The sequence below is a fragment of the Papio anubis genome, chromosome 1 (assembly GCF_008728515.1).
Source record: "Papio anubis isolate 15944 chromosome 1, Panubis1.0, whole genome shotgun sequence".
Classification (NCBI taxonomy): Eukaryota; Metazoa; Chordata; class Mammalia; order Primates; family Cercopithecidae; genus Papio; species Papio anubis.
In genome coordinates, this window is record NC_044976.1 from 178,657,547 (window position 1) to 178,678,821 (window position 21,275).

The 21,275-nt window shown below is 46.7% G+C and overlaps 1 protein-coding gene across 2 annotated transcripts in view; it reads left to right on the forward strand.

The window, feature by feature from the left end:
* Positions 1–21,275, forward strand: part of NMNAT2 (nicotinamide nucleotide adenylyltransferase 2) — a 176,599-nt gene that overhangs the window by 144,577 nt on the left and 10,747 nt on the right. For both annotated transcript variants that reach the window (XM_003893415.4, XM_003893416.5), the window contains exons 8-10: positions 2,198–2,274; positions 18,922–19,023; positions 19,162–19,229. In XM_003893415.4, coding sequence (XP_003893464.1) covers positions 2,198–2,274; positions 18,922–19,023; positions 19,162–19,229 — 247 coding nt within the window. The remainder of the gene's footprint in view (positions 1–2,197; positions 2,275–18,921; positions 19,024–19,161; positions 19,230–21,275) is intronic.

Sequence of the window (21,275 nt, forward strand, 5' to 3'; positions counted from 1 at the left end):
TTTGGCTTCCCTGGGCAACACTGGAAGAGGAAGAATTATCTTGGACCACACATAAAATACACTAACACTAGCAATAGCTTATGAGCAAAAAAAAAAAAAAAATTGCCAAAAAATAATCTCATAATGTTTTAAGAAAGTTTACATGTTGGGTGTAGTGGCTCATACCTGTAATCCCAGCACTTTGGGAGGCTACGGTGGGCAGATCACTTGAGGTCCGGAGTTCGAGACCTGCCTGGCCAACATGGTGAAACCCCCTCTCTACTAAAAATACAAAAATTAGCCAGGTGTGGTGGCGGGCACCTGTAATCCCAGCTACTTGGGAGGCTGAGGCAAGAGAATTGCTTGAACCTGAAAGGTGGAGGTTGCAGTGAGCCAAGATCATGCCACTGCACTCCAGCCTGGGTGACAGAGGGAGACTTTGTCTCCAAAAAAAGAAAAAAAAAAAAAAGAAAGTTTACAAATTTATGTTAGACTGCATTCAAAGCCACCCTGGGCCGCATGTGGCCTACGAGCCATGGGTTGGACAAGCTTGATCTAACTGAACGCATAGGCAGTCAGAATTACAGAGACGTGCCCTTTCAACAGAGAACTGACCTAGAACCCTGGGTGGCTCCAAGTTGGCCTGAGGAACAACAGAATCCCAGAAATAAGCCCCGTCTGCAATACCAAGCGTGGTTCCTCTCCACAGTTGGGGAGTTGGGCCAGAAATCCTATGGCGCAACACAGAGGAGCCACTGACTCAGGCAAACATTTCCCCCAGTGGCCCCTGCTGCAAGAGCAGAGGCCACAATAGCCACCACACGCCTCCCAGATTGCCCGGAAGGCAGCCTGCAGGACCTCTGCTGTCAGCTCATCTGTTGCCTCATCCATTCAACATGTCTGAGCACCTACTGTATGCCAGTGACTCTGCCAGACCCTGGGGCTGTAAAGATAAAGCACAATCCCTGCACACAAACAGATCATTAGACTAAGGTATGATAGACAGGAGAGAAGACAGGAGGCAGGAATATTTCATAGTTACAATCCAGTCCTCAGTGGGACTCCCTGAGGTGGGAAGGCTGCCCTGACCCTGGGACCATGAGATGCTGGCATTGCCCACCATTGGCCCAGTAGCCTCTCCCCTGCTTTAGGAGTCCCACCTAGAGACTCATTCCACAGCAGGGGACAGCTGACCACCTGAAAGCCCCCGTCAGGCCCCAGAATTAGCTACAGGGTCTAAGGCAGGCAGGGCTGCCCGCAGCTTCTTCGTCTCTCGCCTGGGCCTCGGGGCTCCGGGGCCTGTGCCGGTAGCTGTCTCTGGAAGGCTGGTGGTACCCTCAGTGCAGAGCTGCCTCACTGTTTCAGACAAGATGCCCAACAGCCTTGGCCTCTCGATGGGAGCGACTGCAACGCCTGGGAGCCACACTATGCTCCACCTTGAGCCACATCCTGGGCGAGGACTCTCCTCATGGTGTTCTCAGAATGTTGTTCCCCACTGCCCAGTTTTAATAAGTGAGTCAGTTTGCTGCCTCTTTTAAACCACAATGGGCCTCACTGGGATAATTCAGAGTGAGCTTAATGAGGAAAGAAACACAACTGACAAGCAGGAAGTGCGCCTGGGTGCCAGGAAAAGTATGAGCACTGGGAGGGGCCCCAGCCTTGCTTCTCAAGCCGTTTGCTGGGGATAGTGGTCATGTGGCACATTTTATACACTCAGCTACCTCAAGGTACATTCAATGTCCCCTCACACCCCCTCCCATGTCAGGGAGACAAACCCCAGACAACGCACAGAAACAGAGAATCCAAACTCCGTTGACGTTTGAGCTTGACAGGGAGCAAGAGAGTACCTCAGACCTTAGACAAGATGCGTAGCTGGCTCAGCCACTGTTACAAAAACGATCATAAGCCATCCTGGCTTAGCCCTCAAAGGTCCATGTCCTGGGAAAGCCAGGGCAGTCGATCACCCCCTGTGCCCTACTCTCCTTGCATGAATAATTCCTCCCACAGGGGAGGAAGGTGGTCTGGAAATGAGCCCGAGGGAGAGGTGAGCAGGGGTTTCTGCACTGCACACACTCAGGGGCAGGGGCACCTGGGAGAACTGGGTCCCACAGCCCCAGAGGTGGGAGAGTTACGTATTCACCAGGGGAAGAAGGCTGAGGGTTTAATACTTCCCAGGCCTCCACTTACTCCCTTTGCAAACTTTGCTCGCCTTCCTCAGAGCTGCGGATCCTGCTGCTGTGTGGTAGTGACCTGCTGGAGTCCTTCTGCATCCCGGGGCTCTGGAACGAGGCAGATGTGAGTAGCAAGGTTATCGCCCGGCACCCAGCTGGGACTGGCAGGGATGGGAAGGGTACATTTGATTTTGGCCTCTTGTCTTCACTTCTTCTGAGCTCCTAAGAGGGCAGTTCGTTCACATCACTATGGTAGAAAATTCTCACCTACCCCCAAGCTTTATCTCCTACTGCATTTTTACACTTACTCCTCCTCAAGCTTGCTCCAGTAAAGCCCCTGGGAAAAAAGCAAGCTGAGTCATGCAGTATCTGGCTCCAAATAGTGCTGGGGTATGCATGTGTTGCAGGTGAGGAGAAGGAAGGGAGAAAAAAAAATCTTTGCCCTTTTGAGATTATTGTGTGTTTTGTTTTCCTTTGATTCCTTTTGAAGAGGTGGTAAATACCACCCTGGAATCCCCTCAACAAGGGAAAATTGGTCCAGAGGGGAGAAGTTCATGGCAAGAGGTCAGCAGGATCCTTGGCAATTGACTTGGCATTGAGGGAACCAGGAGGTTAAACTTACACCACTTAGGAGCTCAATGGCACCTTTTGTTGCCAGGTCTGACTGTGATGATCTCAAACCAGCTCACCCATAAATGACTCACTCTTCACACATACGTTCATTCTTATCCCTTCATTAATTCATTCATCTGGTAGCCTAAGCTAATGCTAGCTCCCAAACCCATAGCTGTATGCACATTGAATTCCCAAGGCAACAATTCTAGACGTAGTGCTTTTTGATTAACTTGCTAGGTGACTCTGGACCTGCCTCAGTTTGTTGTTGTTGTTGTTTTAATCTATAAAATCTATAGAATGTTATCTACAGCGTTCTGAGATTTTAAAGAAATGTTGTACCACACAATCCTTGTCCCCAAGTAATAGGTGGCATGACATACACATATGAAATATTTTCGTGTACATTTGTGTGTCTCTGGACAGAGAAAGAGAGTCAGGACAGAGGCAGGACAGGGTCAGGCTTGAGATTCGAGTTCTACTCCAACACAACTCATGACAAAATATATTGGTTTTTTTTTTACTTATTTTTGGGACGGAGTCACTCTGTCGCCCAGGCTGGGGTGCAGTGGTGTGATCTCGGCTCACTGCAACCTCCGCCCCCCAGGTTCAAGCGATTCTTCTACCTCAGCCTCCCAGGCACCTGGAATTACAGGCACTCACCACCATGCCCAGCTAACTTTTGTATTTTTAGTAGAGACGGGGTTTTGCCATGTTGGCCAGGCTGGTCTTAAACCCCTGACCTTAGGTGGTCTGCCTGCCTCGGCCTCCCAAAGTGCTGGGATTACAGGCGTGAGCCACTGTTCCCTGCCAACAAAATATATTCTGAGCTTCAGTTTTTTGCATCCCTGAAATGAGCCTAATAAGAGTGCCTACATCCCCTGGGTTTGGAAGGCTTAAATGGTATTGTGTTTTGAAAGTGCCTAGCCCCTGCACCTGACACACAGTCAAGCTCAGCAAGGCTAATAAGTGAATTTACCTAGACACACAGATACACACAAAGCTATGCAGGGTGAAGGGCATAAATGCTAACATGCTGTGGGATAACCAAGATGGGAGGGAAAGTTTCCAGGAAGTAAAGTCTACTGTGTGAAATATACAGTCCTCTCCGCCCTGGAACCATTTCCTACCTCCTTTCAGGTAGGAGATTTTAAACCTCCTTTCAGTTCTAAATTATGTGGCTTAATTAGCTTTTGCTTTCCTCGATAATTCACAAGGAGCTGTGAAAGTCAAAAGTAATGTGGCAAAGTTCTGTACAAGAGCTCATCAAAGCTCTTTCAAGAATCCAGGCAAATCTGGGCAATCACCTGGGGCCCCATTTTATTGCGGAGGCCTGGGCCGTCCTGGAGGAATTGAGAGAGACAAGGTCAGCAGCTGTGGCACAGCCTGGAGTGCTGTGGAGCAGGAATCCCTGAGAGCTATTACTAAATGTGATGGGTGAGGAGCCTCCTCTCAGGGGCAGACCCAGGCTTCCTGGAGCCTGAAACTTACACAATTTGGGGCCTTGCTGCAGGCCAATCCCTCTCTGCTCCTCCCAGTTAGATTGCTGACTTAGATTGCAGGTCCTCTAACTTCTCTCCAAAACGACTGGTCTTGGTGTTGTCAGATACCAACATTATAGGACCAGGGAGAAGAGCCCCAGGTCTCTCCTTTTCTGGTTGGTCCCTGGTGCTGAGACCAGGGTTGGTTGGTTTAGAGAGAAAATATGAGAAACCAGTAGCTGTTGATTTACCAGGGATGTGACAGCAGAGGTGGAGTGAACTCATTGGGTCAAATACGTTCCCACTTGACCACTTGGCAAGTCCCAGCCCCAACCCTCTTCCCTTTCTGGATTCCCCAGGGAGATCATAGAATTTCTGTCCCATCTGGGTGGTTGTGGAAAAAGGGGAGGGATTCTCCCATCCCATTTCCAATCACCATCTGAGATGGATGACTTTGGAACATCCCCTGGAAGCCAGGGACGGATGAGATAATGAACCAACAGCAAGATCAGGTGACCAACTAGTCCCTGTTTCTGCAAGACTTACCCAGTTTTAAAACTGAAATACTAGGCCAGGCGCGGTGGCTCACACCTATAATCCCAGCACTTTGGGAGGCCAAGGTGGGCGGATCACGAGGTCAGGAGATCGAGACCATCCTGGCTAACATGTTGAACCCCCCGTCTCTACTAAAAATACAAAAAATTAGCTGGACGTGGTGGTGGGCACCTGTAGTCCTAGTACTTGGGAGGCTGAGGCAGGAGAATTGCTTGAACCCTGGAGGCAAAGATTGCAGGAGCTGAGATCACGCCATTGCACTCCGGCCTGGGTGACAGAGCAAGACTCTGTCTAAAAAATAAAATAAAATAAAATAAAAAACGGAAATGCTTATATCCTGGGACCTCCCTCAGTCCCGGGTTAGCCACCCTGGAGTCCCAGGACACCCAGCCTAGCTATGCACAGAGGGTACCACGTCCCAGGCCAGTAGGGACCCACATCTAGCTTGTCCAGGGTGGTGAGAAATCCAGTCCCCTGCAGAGGCAGCAGAAGGATTTGGGTGAAGCAGACCCTCAAGCTTCCTCTAGATGGCTTTCTGGAGCCTGGAGCAGACCTGCTTCCACGTCCTGCTAGCCAACTGCTCAGTCCCCTGCCTCAACTGAGCCCAAGTGATCCTTAGAGGTCCTTAGAATCACTGAGTCTGAGACAGAGGGGGGAAAGTTTCAAGAAGCTGTTTCCTCACATAATGAGTGTGAATCTCAGCCTGCGACCGAGGTGTGCCGGAAATATCATGTTAATGTATTTACATCAAATTAACATACCAGTCCAAATCCCTATCCCACAGGGATGGTGGTAATTTCGTCTCAGCCATTACTAATTAGCAGACCTGAAAGACTCTTGCACACCCCGAACATGAGGACAGTCCTTCAATTTCAGTTCACCATGGTCACCACAGACATCTTCCCTGTCCAAGCCTTTGTGGTCCCTTGAAGTCAAAGGTGCCCTGCTCCGTACCCACCGGGAGCAGGAAACTCCTGGCTGAGTCTGGAGGCCTCGTGCTGGGCCCCATTGTGATCACCAGGCCCGTTCTCCTCTGAGGCTTTGCCCCTAGTGTGCGGCCCAGGAGGAGGAGGAGTGGGCTCCACAGAGCTCTAGCCTCTTCCTATTGTAGGGAAAGTTGGTGGGAGGGCAGCAGAACCTCTTCTTTGTTCTTTCTATCCCCAAGTCATCTTCCCTATTTTCTCTCCCCTCTTCAGGACATCTAATGAAATGTCTTTTTTTTTTTTTTTTCCTAAGAGACAAGGTCTCACTATGTTGCCCAGGCTGGTCTCGAACTCCTGAGCCCAAGTGATCCTCCCACCTCAGTCTCCCAAAGTGCTGGGATTACAAACCTGAGCCACTGCACTAGGTTCAAAATTTCTTCAGTGAGTTTAAAGGCATTGACTTCAGGCCGGGCGCTGTGACTCACGCCTGCAATCCCAGCACTTTGGGAGGCCAAGGCAGGTGGATCACCTGAGGTCAAGGGTTTGAGACCACCCTGGCCAACATGGTGAAACCCCATCTCTACTAAAAATACAAAAAATTAGCTGGGCGTGGTGGCGGGCACCTGTAATCCCAGCTACTCGGGAGGCTGAGACAGGAGAATCGCTTGAACCCAGGAGGCAGAGGTTGCAGTGAGCAGAGATCGTGCCATTGCACTCCAGCCTGGGTGATAGAGCAAGACTCTGTCTCAATAAATAAATAAATATTAAAATAAAGTCATTGACTTTAAAGCATTCTGGTTTTGTCCTGCAAATTCCTCCTGTAAAAGATCTGGCTCTCTGCTAGAAATAGAGCTGGCCAGCCAGGCGTGGTGGCTCACACCTGTAATTCTAGCACTTTGGGAGGCTGAAGTGGGTGGATCACTTGAGGTCAGGAGTTTGAGACAAGCCTGGCCAACATGGAGAAACCCCATCTCTACTAAAAATACAAAAATCAGCCAGGCGTGGTGGTGCATGCCTGTAATCTCAGCTACTTGGGTGGCTGAGGCAGAAGAGTTGCATGAACCCAGGAGATGGAGGTTGCAGTGTGCCAAGAATGCACCACTGCACTCTAGCCTGGGTGGCAAGGCAAGACTCCAAAAAGCAAGAAAACAAGAAGGAAGGGAGGGAGGGAAGGGAAGGAAGGGAGGGAGGGAGGGAAGGAGGGAAAGAAAGGAAAGAAAGAAAGAAAGAAAGAAAGAAAGAAAGAAAGAAAGAAAGAAAGAAAGAAAGAAAGAAAGAAAGAAAGAGAGAGGGAGGGAGGGAAGGAGGGAAAGAAAGGAAAGAAAGAGAAAGGAAGGAAGGAAGGAAGGAAGGAAGGAAGGAAGGAAGGAAGGAAGGAAGGAAGGAAGGGAGGGAGGGAGGGAGGCAGGCAGACAGAGCTGGCAGAGGAGGGTGTAGGGAGCACAAAACTAGTTAGCACGTCAGTGAATTAGTCCACTGCCCTTACTTGGGGAAGGGTGGATCTCAAGTTCTGGAAAAGGAACATCTTTCAGGGGTAGGTACAGAATGAGTCCTGCTTATTGTACCAGCAAGTTCTACCATCTGGGGTTTGCCTGGAAACGGCCTGTTTTAGGAATGTCTGTTCCTAACCATGAGACTCCTGGAAATGAGATATGTGGGACCTGCTTCTGCTTCAGGTTTCATTCATTTGCCCGTTCATTCATCCCTTTCTCAGAGCACATTTCTCTTTATTACCTGGTGCCCCAAGTGATACTTGTTGACCATAGACCTTTGCTTGGAGACCATGAGGCCAAAACCCTGAAATCTGCTGTTAAAAGAAAAACCTCAGCCAAATGAAATTTAAAAGAGTTTAATTGAGCCATGAACAATTGGTGAATCAGGCAGCATCCCATGCCAGAGTAGGCTCTCAGACTCCAGAGGAGCCATGTGGTGGAAGATTTATGGACAGAAAAAGGAAGGTGATGTACAGAAAATGGAAGTCAAGTACAGAAACAGCCTTATTTGAACACAGTTCGAACAGCTGGCTACATTTGATTGGCCAAAACTTGGTGATTGGCACAAATGTAAGCTAAAGCCTGTTAACACCTCCACTTGTTATAGTTCAGCATGTACAGAGAAACCTTTAGGCTGAACTTAAAATATGCAGGGAGGCAGCTTTAGGCTAACCTTGATTTAACACTGCCCATGACTGGGGACAGGAGGGCAGGAGAGAGATCAAAGCTTTTTCTTGGAAACGTCCTAGGCCCCGGCCCCACACTCCAGCCTCTCATATCTTCTCCAGAATCTTCAGAAACAAGGCAGGAGGGAAGCCACTGGTTCAAACGGGTCTGGGGAGAAAGCTTGAAGGGGCTGTGGAGCAGCCTGGCCTCCAGCCAGGCTGGGAACTGGCTGAGACCGTCTGTTGGACAGCAGGACTGCCAAGGCCTCCTCCAGCACCAACACACACTCTCTACTAAGTCACTTTTGCTCTTTCTTTCACTTTGGATTCTTGAACCAAAGCTCTCCATCCAGAAATCTAATTACATGACTAATGGGATGACCCCCATCCCCACCCCAAACACCTCCCTTCTGGCATTTCCCATTAGGCATAAAGATCCATTAGCCCGCAGCACATTCTGACCTTCTCTGACCAGTGACACACCCTTCCCCTTACATTCCGTGGAGAAAAAATTCCATACATAGTCATCGAGTTTCTCTCAAGTGTAACAGAATAGAGTTGCTGTATGGGAAATCAAGATCCAGACTTTTGGACCAGCCTCGGAGATCAGAACCCAGCTCCTGCCACGCCACTGCATTCCCGAGTTCTTTATTGGAGAACTAGTCTCTCCCAGGAGACCTGCTCCTTTGCTTTGCTTTTCTGCATCCTGACACCAGCATCAGTGCAGGCATCCAGGCATGGATCAGGGACTGTGGGAAGCCAAGGCCAAAGGCAATAGGGTCAACCATGGGCAGATTTGTGAAGCAGAAGGCATCTGCACTCACTCCCCTCCCCAAAACAAAACCCGTTGTATAGGGATCTGATGCTGCCAACTGCTTTGTCCATCACTGTGCCCAGCAGGCAAATTAATTCTGACTCAAGGCCGAGAGTGGTGGCTCATGCCTATAATCCCAGCACTTTGGGAGGCCAAGGCGGATGGATCACCTAAGGTCAGGAGTTCAAAACCAGCCTGGCCAACATGGTGAAACCCCATCTCTACTACAAATACAAAAATTACCCAGGCGTGGTGGCGGGCTCCTGTAATCCCAACTACTCTGGAGGCTGAGGCAGGAGAATTGCTTGAACCCGGGAGGCACAGGTTGCAGGGAGCCGAGACAGCGCCACTGCACTCCAGCCTGGGCGACAAGGGTGAAACACCGTCTCAAAAAAAAAAAAAAGAAAAAAAAAGAAAATTCTGATTCAAGCATTCCTTTCTTCAATCAATCTTTCAACAAATGCTTATTAAGTGCCCGGGATAAACATAGCATGCATTTATCCTTGAGGCACTTGCAGTCTAAAAGTATCTTACTTTTCATTATAGTATTTCTTTATACTCTATTAAATATAACACGTGAAAAGTTTAGAAGAGTTCCTGAACCTAGTACGCATTCCATAAATGTTGGCCGTTATTCACTTATTTTAAAATATTTATTGAGCACCCAGCCATGTGAGAAAACAAAGTAGACAAAGTACCTGACCGTGCACTTTACTTTCTGTGGGAGGGGGTGGCCCTTGAGCTGGGCTTTCAATTGTGAGCAGGACTAGGTTAAGTAGGTGGAAAGAGAAGAGCTTTTTAAGGAGGAAAGAGGATATAAAAGATTCAGTGGAGGAAGCAAGACCTTTGGGGAGATGTTCTGGTTGCTTGAAATAGGTGAATCCTGGTATTTATTTGAGATGGTATTAACTTTTGAGCAAGCAGCAAAATCATTAAGTTTAATGATTACACGTATTAGCTGCTCTCAAGAGTATTTCCATTTCAAATGAGCAAGAGTCAATATTTAACCCAAAGGAGCAAAAACTTGGGGATGGAACATCAGCCACCAGAGATGGCCACTGAGGGAATTGTTTTCTCTTTTTTCCTCTTTGCACTCCTCAAAGCCCAGCATTCCACGGGCTGGTTCTAATTGGCTGTATCCTACATTTTTCCAGCCAACCAGCCATGGGCTAACTGCTTCCTACATCCATCAGCTATGGGAAAACAACCAAAGAAAATAAACAGAGGAAGAGCCTGGGGCATTAGCCACTCCAGAAGAAATCCCAGGGCCCCAGGATAAATGGAACAAAGACAAACATTTGGCTATTCAGGCTCAGATGGTTTTTATCAGACAGTCCAGCTCCAGCCAGGAAGCCTGATGGACTCTTGCACCCCAGGGATTAGGCCCCCACACTGATATGACTGATACCAAATGATACCAAATTACAGGCTCAGGGGAAGGAGGCTCAGCTTCTACCAATGGGGGATTCTGGTTGTTCTCATGTGAAAGGCACTGTTGGTTTGGTTTCCAGGCTGTTGACTTGAGTCTGGAATCCCCTGCCTTCCCACACCCCCAGTTAAGTTGGCAGTGGGAGGGGGGATGATTTCATTTGGGAAGCCCCTCTTAAGAATGGTTCTCTCTCTTTTTTTTTTTTTTTTTCATTAAGAGGGCCATCCTGGAAATGCATTTCCACCTGCTGAACTCTGACCCTACTAGTTTCCTTCCAGCCTTCCCTCCAGAGAGTGGCAGGGGCTAGAGCAAGGGTGGAGCATCCTTTACTGAAATGGAGGCAGCATGTTTCAGAAGCTGCTCACGTACTGCATGACTTTTGCCAGAAGTTCTCTCTTGGCATCTTTTTAAAGTCATCCAGAAGTATTCTAAAATTATAATACTCTAAGGGTGATGCAGAGTACCCCAGCCTCCCAAGTAGCTGTGGTAAGCTGGAGGAAAAAATAAGGTAGAATATATTTTCAAATAGAAATTTTTTAACCAAAAAAGTTTCAAGTCACTACAATATGAGTCTTAAAAATGGATCTAGAAGAGGTGTGATGTGGAGGAAAGAGTCTTTAAGGCAGACCAGAGTGGATTCCATTCACTTGTTAGCTGTGCAACTTGGATAGGTTATTAAATCTCACTGAGTCTTGGTTTCCCCATCTATGAAATAAGAACTGAGGCACATATCTCAGAAGATAGTTGTCATAAGAATTAAATGTGATAAGTTCCTAGTACTGTGCATGGCACATAGCGGGCACCTTAATCAATGTTTCTTCCCCTCCTTCCCAATGGGCCCATGTGCATCCCTGACTAATCCTTATTCAGAGAAGAAACACAAGTGGGCTGCAGTCGTTGATGTACTGTACCTGAGAAGAGGGCACTGTTTGGGAGGGAAAGTCAGGCTTCAGAATGCTGATCTCAGGATGGCCCTGCAGAGGATCTTGCCAGTTAAGCCTGCCAGGGCAAATCCACATACATTGGATCTTGTTGCTAATGGAAGTCAAGCCCTCTGTTTAAAACACTCTAATGGCATTTCTTTGCAATTGGAATGAAACCCCGTCTTCATCATGATCTGGTCCTTGTCTACTTTTCCAACCACCGCGTACCCTAGTCCCACCTAGTTTATTTGAACAGTTTTCCCCACCTCAGGGTCTTTGTACTAGCTGTGGCTTCGTTGGGAATCCTCTTCTCCTAGATATCCCTGTGCCCATCCCTTCATATCACGTAGGTTTCAACATAAAGGTCATTTGGTTTTATAATGAATATTGTACTTAACCCTATTTGATGTTTTCCTTTTATTTATTTATTTTTCAGAGACAGGGTCTCACTCTGTCACCCAGGCTAGAGTGCAGTGGCGTGATCATAGTTCACTGCAGCCTTGAACTCCTAGACTCAAGTGATCATCCTGGGGTCAAGCGATCCTCTTGCCTCAGCCTCACAAGTAGCTGGGACTCAGGCATGTGCCAACACACTCAGCTAATTTAAAATAAAATTTGTTTTTGTAGAGATGAGGTCTGACCACCATGTTGCCCAGGCTGTCTGGAACTCCTAGGCTCAAGTGATCCTCCCACCTTGGCCTCTTAAAGTGCTGGGATTACAGGTGTGAGACATCACACCTTGCCATGATGTTTTCTTATTTATGTATTTATTTGTTTATGATCTCTCCTTACTTGAAGGTAAGCCCTTTGAGTACAGGAAACTTGCCTGTCTTATTCGCCGATACCAGAACAGTGCCCAGTTCACCATATACATGCTCAATAAAAGTTTGTTGAATGAAAGTTGAGAACAACTTGGTTGGAGGAGTTCAGCTCATAATACAGTTTGCCTCCCCCATGGGATATGGCCCAAACTTTTGCCAGTTACCCATGATATATTAGTCACTGTAAGATATTAGCCACCCAGTAGCAACCTACTCATATCTTCACAGCAGTAGATACAATTGAAAATAATCATTTGTTTAATGTCTCATACCAGACAGTGATCTGTCCAAGAGATGAAGCCATATCTGCCTTGCTCAACCCTGCATCCCTAGTGTCTAGGAAAGTGCCTGGCTAAAACCACAAGGCATCCACCCCCTCAAAGCATCCCTTTAAATCCAGCAGGGCAGGTCTTGAAATTCAGCCTCTTGGAGGGATGATGCAAACTCTACGTTCCTTCCAAGAGCTCTGCTGCCTGGGTCATGAGTGTTTTCTCTTCCAAGGCCAAGTTGCTTCCTGCCTCAACATGTCTCATATCCTTCCCTCAGATTCCCCACATTTGGGGAAGCAGAGTCTACCGCCTCCCACATCCTCTCCCCATCCCTTTCCCTACCTCCCCTGGGGAGCCTTTGACCAGAAGATGAAAAGATATGATCAAAGTTGTGCCTGTGAGCAGGAAGTAGAAGCAGGATGAATGCCACAGACCCCCACCTCTGAGGCTCGACACAGGCCAGTGCTAAAGTGAGGGCCACTGTGTGCTGCAGGGGGAGAAGATTGTGTCCTGATCCTGCCCACGGTGTGGGGTCACATTGGTCACCATCAGGAATGAGATTTACCAATCAGGACAGTTCTACCACATTGGCCACTCGTCCACCCCATCTTTCCACCCCAAGGGCAAGACCCACAGAGAGCTCTTCATGAAGACAGGAGGTGCTGGTCCCCTCGAGCAGAAACAAGAGTTCAGTTCCAGAGGCCTGGGCACACTCCTGCAGGCGCCATAGGAAGGGGATCTGAGTGCCCTATGCTTCCTGGGGTCAGATGTCTGCCCTTACACCCCCCGCTCCTGAGGACACAGGGGGAGTGTCCTTATTCTTGCTGGACTTCTCAGAGGTGCTGAGGTACCTGTCCCACGAGTATCTCATTTTGACCCCATCCTAAACCAGGCCAGAATATTACCAGCTTAGGTAATTGTCCATGTGGTTTAAAGCAACAATTCCCAAAGGTGGCTGTATATCCGAAGGATTTGGGAACTTTGAACTAAAGTTTGAACTAAAGATAGAGGCTCCAGCCCCTTGACACATGCTATATCAAAATTTCTCAGGTGAGGTCTGGGGAATATGTTTGTTGTTGTCGTTTATTTTATTTTATTTTATTTTATTTTATTTTCACAAATAATACTTTTTATTTGTCACCCTTAAAGTCTGAATTTTAACAGATTCTTGGTCCAGTGGCTTTTATCCACCAGCTTGTTCAACTTTAGCCCCTATCTCTCCCCGCAGTAGTTTTTCCAGAGCCACTACCTTCACACAAAGGTAGCGGCTGTGGAAAAACTAATGAAAACATCATGGAGAGGACAGATTGGCAAGCCTTTTCTGTTTTCCAGTACTGTCTGGGATCAATTTATTGACCACTTCTTTCAAGTCATTTGTCTACAACAACCCCTCCACCCTGCACCTGGTCTTTATTACCATCATCTTCTCCAAGATTTGGCAGACCTGAGCCTAAGATGTCTTCCATATCTGATTGTTGCCTCTTTTTAGTAAAACCAACGCAGAATAGATGAAGCAAATAACCATTGGTGGTCTTGATTCAGACTGAGCTTCAGTCATGGTCTGTCATTTTTTTTGACCATGGAACACATTTTGTCACAGGTAAGATCCAGGCCATGGAAGTGAGTCAGGCAGTTTTTGCCCTGGGGATCTTCAGTAATTAGCTTGAATTTTCTAAATGCAACTTCAGCATTTTGCAGATGAGCAAGACTCACTTCAAATGCACAACACTTGAGGCTATCACAACTCCATGCAATTTTGGTTTCTCGCATCCTTGGGACTGGTGTTTTTCCGTTATTTCTTATATGAAACACATAGCTGGTATTTTTACATCATACCAGTCTTATAAAATGAATCAAGTGCTCTCTTCTTGGCTCCCTTTTTGCCACATTTTGTAAAGTGACTATTCTTGCCAACCACCTTAGTGCTGCTCAGAGAACCAAAAGGGTGAAAGTGCAACTCTGGTGAGAATTTAGGCTTAAGGGGTGGGAGCGCACAAGGGATGCAGGTTTAATTAGGGTGGCCAGAGAGGATCTCACCAAGAAGGTGATATTTAAGTGAAAGATTTTAAGCCAAGGAGCAACATGATTTGGCTTATATTTTAACATTATCAGTCTGGCTATTGGGAATAGACTAAAAAAAGGCAAGAAAATAACAGGGAGACCAGAGAAATTCAAATGAGAGATGATAGAGGTGAGCTAGTCTCCTAGTTCTGCAAACTTGGTGGTTTAGGATAACACATATTTATTGTCTTACAGTCCCAGAAGTCAGAAGTCTGAAATAGGTTTTATTGGGCCCAAATCAAGTTGTTGGCAAGGCCAACAACTCCAGAGGATCTAGGGGAAAATTGGTTTCCTTGACTTTTTCAGCTTCTAGAGCTGCATTTGTCATATTCATTGGTTCATGGTCCCTTCCTCCAACTTCAAGTCCCACAGTGGAGCATCTTCAAATCTCTTTCTGCTCCATCTCCCATTATCTTATCTCTTCTGAGTCCAGTCTCCCTCTGCCTCTTGTAAGGGTACTTGTTACTGCATTTAGGGCCTGCCCAGATAACCCAGGATAATCTCAAGATCCTTAGTTTAATCATATCTGCAGAGTCTCTTTTGCCATATTCACAGGTTCCAGAGATTAGAACCTGGATATCTTTTAGGTTCATTATTCAGCCTAACAAAATAGCCTTGGACCAGTATAGAAGGGACTGACATGGTGAGAAATGAGCAGATTCTTGGATTTGCTTTGAAGGTAGAGTCCATTGGACTAACTTATAGACTGAATGTGGGATATAAGAGAAAGAGAGGAATCAGGGAAAATACCAAAGCTTTTTGTCTGAGCAATTATAAGAAGAGAATTTCTGCTGGGCATGGTGGCTCACACCTGTAATCCCAGCATTTTGGGAGGCCAAGGCAGGCGGATCACGAGCTCGGGAGTTCGAGACCAGCCTAACCAACATGGTGAAACCCTGTATCTACTAAAAATACAAAAATTAGCCGGGCATGGTGGCGGGCGCCTGTAATCCCAGCTACTCAGGAGGCTGAGGCAGGAGAATTGCTTGAACCCGGGAGGCAGAGGTTGAAGTGAGCCAAGATCACACCACTGTACTCCAGCCTGGGCAACAGCGAGACTCTGTCTCAAAAAAAAAAAAAAAAAGGAAGAGAATTTCTCTTTATGGAAAAGATGACAGGAAAACCATTTCTTTGAGGGGAGTGGTTGGTTTAACTGTCTGTTTATGTTAGCAGGGCCAGGGGCTCATGGACATAATGAGTTTGAGATGGCCTATCCAAGTGGGCATATTGAGAAGGCAGCTGACATACGAGCCTCCAGTTCAGGAGAGAAGTTATTGCTGGAAACATTAATTTGGAAGCCTTTAGTGTGCTTTTAAAGCTTCAAAATTGAATGAAATCATGAAGGGTGTGAGTGTGAATAGAAAAGAAAAAACATCCAGGGACTGAGGCTTGGAGGAGGTCAGTGGCTCAAGGTCAGATAGAACAGGAGGAATTAGCATGGGGGTCCAAAAAGGAGTAGCCAGCAGCCAGAGAGGTAGAAGGACAACCAGGAGAAGGTAGTGTCCTGAGGCCTGGTGAAGGCAGGCAATGGGTGCTTGAGGTGGGAAGGACAGCTAAGCTCCTAGAGGGAGATGGGCACTCGTTGGACTGAGGGCACATCTCACCAGCTCTAGCACCTAGTACCTTCCCTTCCCGAACACGCACACACGCACACACACACATGCACACACACAAATACCCTCCACCATGAACAATGTTTCTAAGCAGTGCAGCTCATTGAGCAAGGCCTGCTTTGGGGGCAAGACACCCAGATTTTCTCCCATAATTCTCCAAACAGGTGCTACAAAAACAACAGTGTCTGGCCAAAGCAGCAGAGAGTATCGGCAGTCTCTGGCCTAAACCCTGGCCGTGATGCCCTAAAGCTGTAGATCTTGTCTCATAGACCCTCTCTTCCTCGACCCATCTATGATTCCCAGGGACAAGTCTGTCACTGTTTTTGGAAAAGGAAAACATCCTAAGCAGTAAGGCCTCCATCTGCTTGCCACCCACTGAACAGCCTGGCACAGTTATTCACTGGGCGCTCAGTTCATTAGGTACTGAGTGCAGAGCAGCAGCTGCACTGTTGTCACCCACAGGGCGATTCCCCCATGAGGACTGCTATTCTGAGCCATTATTTTCCTGGTTTAAAATAGAATGCTCACTTTATATAGACCCATTATTACAAACATCATATATGAAACATTCATCAAGTTTACAGAATCAATTTGAAGGCAGATCCTACATTATGCAATCTATACTAGATTATCTTGAAACATCTACATAACCACGCAGCTTAGGAATCCCCATGGATACCAGCTTGGATAGATTCTCTCTTCTCTCCTGTCCTCCTCTCCTCTTCCCTCCTTTCTCTTCCTCACTCTCTTCTGCTCTTCTCCTCCCTTCTCTTTTCTGTCTCTTTCTCTGCCAATTTCCCCAGAACTTTAATTAAGTACTTAGACCACTGGTTCACCAGCTTTGTTGTATATTGATATCACCTGGGGAATTTAAAGAACTTCTGCTGCCTGAGTTCCAGCACCAGAGATTCTGGTTTAATTGATCTTAGGTGTGAGCTAGGCTTTGGAAATGTTTAAAGCTCCTCAGGTGATTCTAATGTGCAGCCAAGTTTGAGAACCAGCGTCTAAGTAGTGAGTCCCAGTGCAATATCCTAAATGCCATGGCAGAAGGAGCTGACTCTAACTCCAACTCCCTGCCCTGCCTCTCCCTACCATTTCTGGTTTATAAGACAAGAGGTTTGGTGTCAGTTTACCTGATCCGAACAACACCAATAGATGCAGTGTGTTGTGCAATGCTCTGTATCTTCCAGAGTACATGATCCAATGGGGGCTCTGATATTCTACACCTAGCTTTTTAACTTCTCTCTACGACTTTCCTCCTAAGACACCTTTAGCTAACTTTTTATTTCAGCGACATCAGAGCTCCAGCTGCAAGTGTAGGTCCAGTTGTAAGCAGTAGGAGTAGCAGAGTAAAAGTGGACAGAAATAATCAGAATGTGCACACACACAACCAGTAAATCAGGCTTAGAAATGGAATTCTGCTGGTGTAGAAATCCTCTGGGGAGAAGGGGCCACCGTGCCCCAGTATATCTGTTTTTGTGCCACTTGTTTAGATAATTATGGGAAAAAACCCTTGCCCTCAAATCAGGTCTTGCTCAATGAACTGTGCTGCTTAGAAGCCACCTATCTCCTCCTCCCTTCCCCAGTCTGGGATCTGTAATTGGCAAGATCTAAACAGTAATATGCCCAAGGTAGATCCAAGAGTATTAAATGCCATAACTTTCAGGCTCTTTCAAAATAAAAGTTGGCACAAATTTCCCGGAAGCAACTTGGTGATATGTCTCAAGAGCTTGAATTATGTCCAGCTTATCTCCTTTTATCCAATTATATCATTTCTTATCCTAAGGAAATAATCAGAGGTGTGATAAAAGATTTATGTACAAAGATCTTCACTAAAGTGTTATGTATAATTGCAAAAAATCAGAAGTAACTGTACACATAGTGTAAAATGTACAGATTATTAAAAGTTATGTTTTCAAATAATTTTTAACAATGTAAGAAAATTCTCAAAATATAATGCTAGTGAAAAAAGATGGGTAAAGCGACTAATTTTATAGTTTAATCCAATTGTGGATATGTACCTATTTGCAGAGAGAAAAAAACTACAGATATACACTCAACCATTCACAGTCACTACCTGGATTGTGTGATTGTGATTGATTTCTATTTTTTTTCCTAGATTCTCTAAGCTTGCACTGCATCTACAGTCAGAAAATAAAAATGTTATTTCTTTTAAATGAAAACAAGGTTTGGCTAGGTGCAATGGCTCACGCCTGTAATCTTAACACTTTGGGAGGCTGAGGTGGGAGGATCACTTGAGTCCAGGAGCTGAAGACTGGCCTGGGCATCATAGCAAGACCCCTTCTCTTCAAAAAAATAATTTTAAAAAATTAGCCAGCCATGGTAGTATGTGCCTGTGGTCTCAGCTATCTGGAGGCTGAGGTGGGAAGATTGCTTAAGCCCAGGAGGTTGAGGCTGCAGTGAGCCATGATCGTGCCACTGCACTCCAGCTTGGGAGACAGACTGAGAACATGCCTCAAAAAAAAAAAAAAAAAAGTTTCATTTCTCACATGGCACCGTGTGTCTATCAAAAACTGATCTCTGAAGTGACCCTAATCATCATCATCATCTCCCTACCACAGCCTGGGTGCCCAGTGATGCATTCCAAGAACTTCTAGTTCTAGCTCTTGGCTACCCCTTGAGTCCCACAGCAGTTTTTATGAGGGTGAGCTGGAAGAGCATTTGGTCCCTCTCATGACGTCCATCTGAGGGCTCAAATGTGCTTGCTGAACAGAGGGATCTGTTTCACTCCAGAGGGTGTTTACCAGGTAAGGACGCGATGTCATTCATGTGATTCTGCAGCATTGTGAACTCAATGGGAGCCTCAGGAACTGGAGAGATCTTGCCAGACATGTAAGAGTTCATTTATTCCTTAAGTCTAGGGTATTTATTAAGCGACTTCTGTGTACCAGTCAATGCTTTCACTTAGTCTATTAACACCGTTAAGGGTTGTTCCTTGAAGGAGCTGGCTGATGGGGCTGAGAAGAAGGCCAGTTTGGGACTAAAGCTTGGGGCTGCATGTGGATGAATGGAAGCGGGCGCTGCTAAGTAGTTGCTTGGTAGGAGTTTGGGATCAGGGTTTCACCAAAGGGCCCTCTCTCTGTTTCTTCAGATGGAGGTGATTGTTGGCGACTTTGGGATTGTGGTGGTGCCCCGGGATGCAGCCGACACAGACCGAATCATGAATCACTCCTCAATACTCCGCAAATACAAAGTGAGTCCTCCACCTCCATCCTGCTAGTGCATCTGTGATACGGCCCTTGTGTGAGAGTCCTGGCAGCTGGAGGAGTGAGAGAGCAAAAGGAGTTTAGTGGGAGGGACTGGCAACTGACTCTCTCTGCTCTGTCCTCAGAACAACATCATGGTGGTGAAGGATGACATCAACCATCCCATGTCTGTTGTCAGCTCAACCAAGAGCAGGTATGTTTGACAAATGGCCGGAGAGACTTTAGTCAAACTGTCTTATAAGTCTCCGCATAACTTTCCTCCATCAGAGATGACCCTAAGATTCAGGCAGACATCTGCTGCCCTGGTGTTTAGCTTTCTGTTTGGACCTCATTTGTTCCCAGCCATTTTACCTTTTTTTGTTTTTGTTTTTTGTTTTTTGTTTATTTTTTTGAGACGGAGTCTCACTCTTGTTGCCCAGGCTGGAGTTCAGTGGTACAGTCTTGACTCACTGCAACCCCTGCCTCCCGGGTTCAAGCAATTCTCCTACCTCTGCCTCCCGAGGAGCTGGGATTACAGGCACATGCTACCACGCCCGGCTAATTTTTGTATTTTTAGTAGAGATGGGGATTTCACCATGTTGGCCAGGCTGGTCTTGAACTCCTGACCTCAAGTGATCCACCCACCTCGGCCTCCCAAAGTGCCGGGAATACAGGCGTGAGCCACTGTGCCCGGCCCCAGCCATTTACTTTTAAAAGGGGGGACAATCCATTAGCTAGTCTTAGCTGCTTTAAGGGGAGAAGAGGGTGTTTTCAGTTGTGGACGCTTTAGTTGGAGGTACTTACGGAATAATATTTGACAAGGGTACAGGCTAAGCTGCCAAAACCAAAAAAAAAAGAAAATCCAGTATTCAGAGTTTTAAATGTTAGATGTTTAGTTCCCTCTTACTGAAGTCAAAGATGGAATCTACGGCCTCATCCATATAAAACTTCCATCTCTGGGTGCACAGCTGCTGCAACGGTGGCTCTTCTCAGCCAGTGGGAAAAGGCAAGGTGAAGCCCATGGCAAGAAGCTTTGTCTTTAAGGTGACCCAGAGTTGTGCATACCACTTCCCTTTGCATCACACTGACTCAGAGGTGGAGGACAGCTGGGAAATAGACTGTGTAGCTAGGCAGCCACACACCCAGATAAAACTCAGTATGCTTTATTACTAACCCAAAGAAGGAAAGAATGGGTGTTAGGGGCCAGTTACCAGTTTCTACCATAAACCCAAAGTGGAAATGTTAAGTGGAATGGTGAAATATACAGAATATAGAGGCTTAGAAGTGTAAAACTGAAAGCCACGAACATGTAAGTGTCAATTAAAATTCTAGGTATGGACAAGCTCACAGAAAGAGTCAAGAAGAGAAGACTATGGGGAACATTGCAAACATTTTAGCATTTGATAGAAAGTTAAAAGGCAGTTAGAAACCACCAGCAGTGGTGGCCCAGAAGCCAAGGTGAGAGAGGATACAAAGATGGAGAGCATTGCCATCTGCGTCCCATCTTTCAGAGAAATCAAATGAGACCAGGACTTTAAAAAGTAATTGCCTTCTTCCCTGGAAGGCAATTACAGAGGCACTCACAAGGGTAGCATCCACTGTGAAGTGAGGGCAGAAGCAATGGGCAGTAAGGGGAGAGGAGTAGGATGTGGTTCCAAACATGGCTGCACATTAGAGTCGCCATGCAGAGTTATACAACAGTACAAATTCCTGTGTCCCGCCCAGTCCCACTGAATCAGAATTTATGGGGGGTGGGCTTAGGAATCTGCTTCTGAGTCACAGGTATACACACTTTTTCAAAAAGCTTAACTATGTGAGGAGGCACTTAGGGACCTAACTTGCAAGGTCAGGGTGTAACCGCCCAAGGGGTTCACCTTGCTGGCTGCCTAGACAGAGCAGATTCATCAAGACAGGGGAATTGCAGTAGAGAAAGAGTAATTCACGCAGAGCCGGCTGTGAGGCAGACCAGAGTTTTATTGTTACTCAAATCAGTCTTCCTGAGCATTTGGGGAGCAGAGTTTTTAAGGATAACTTCGTGGGTCGGGGAAGCCAGTGAGCCAGGAGTACTGACTGGTCGGAGATGAAATCATAGGGAGTCGAAGCTGTCTTCTTGCACTGAGTCAGTTCCTGGGTGGGAGCGGGGCGCAAGTTCAAATGAGCCAGTTTATTGATCTGGATGGTGCCAGCTGGTCCATCAAGTGCAGGGTCTACAAAATATCGCAAGCACTGATCTTAGGAGCAGTTTAGGGAGGGTCAGATC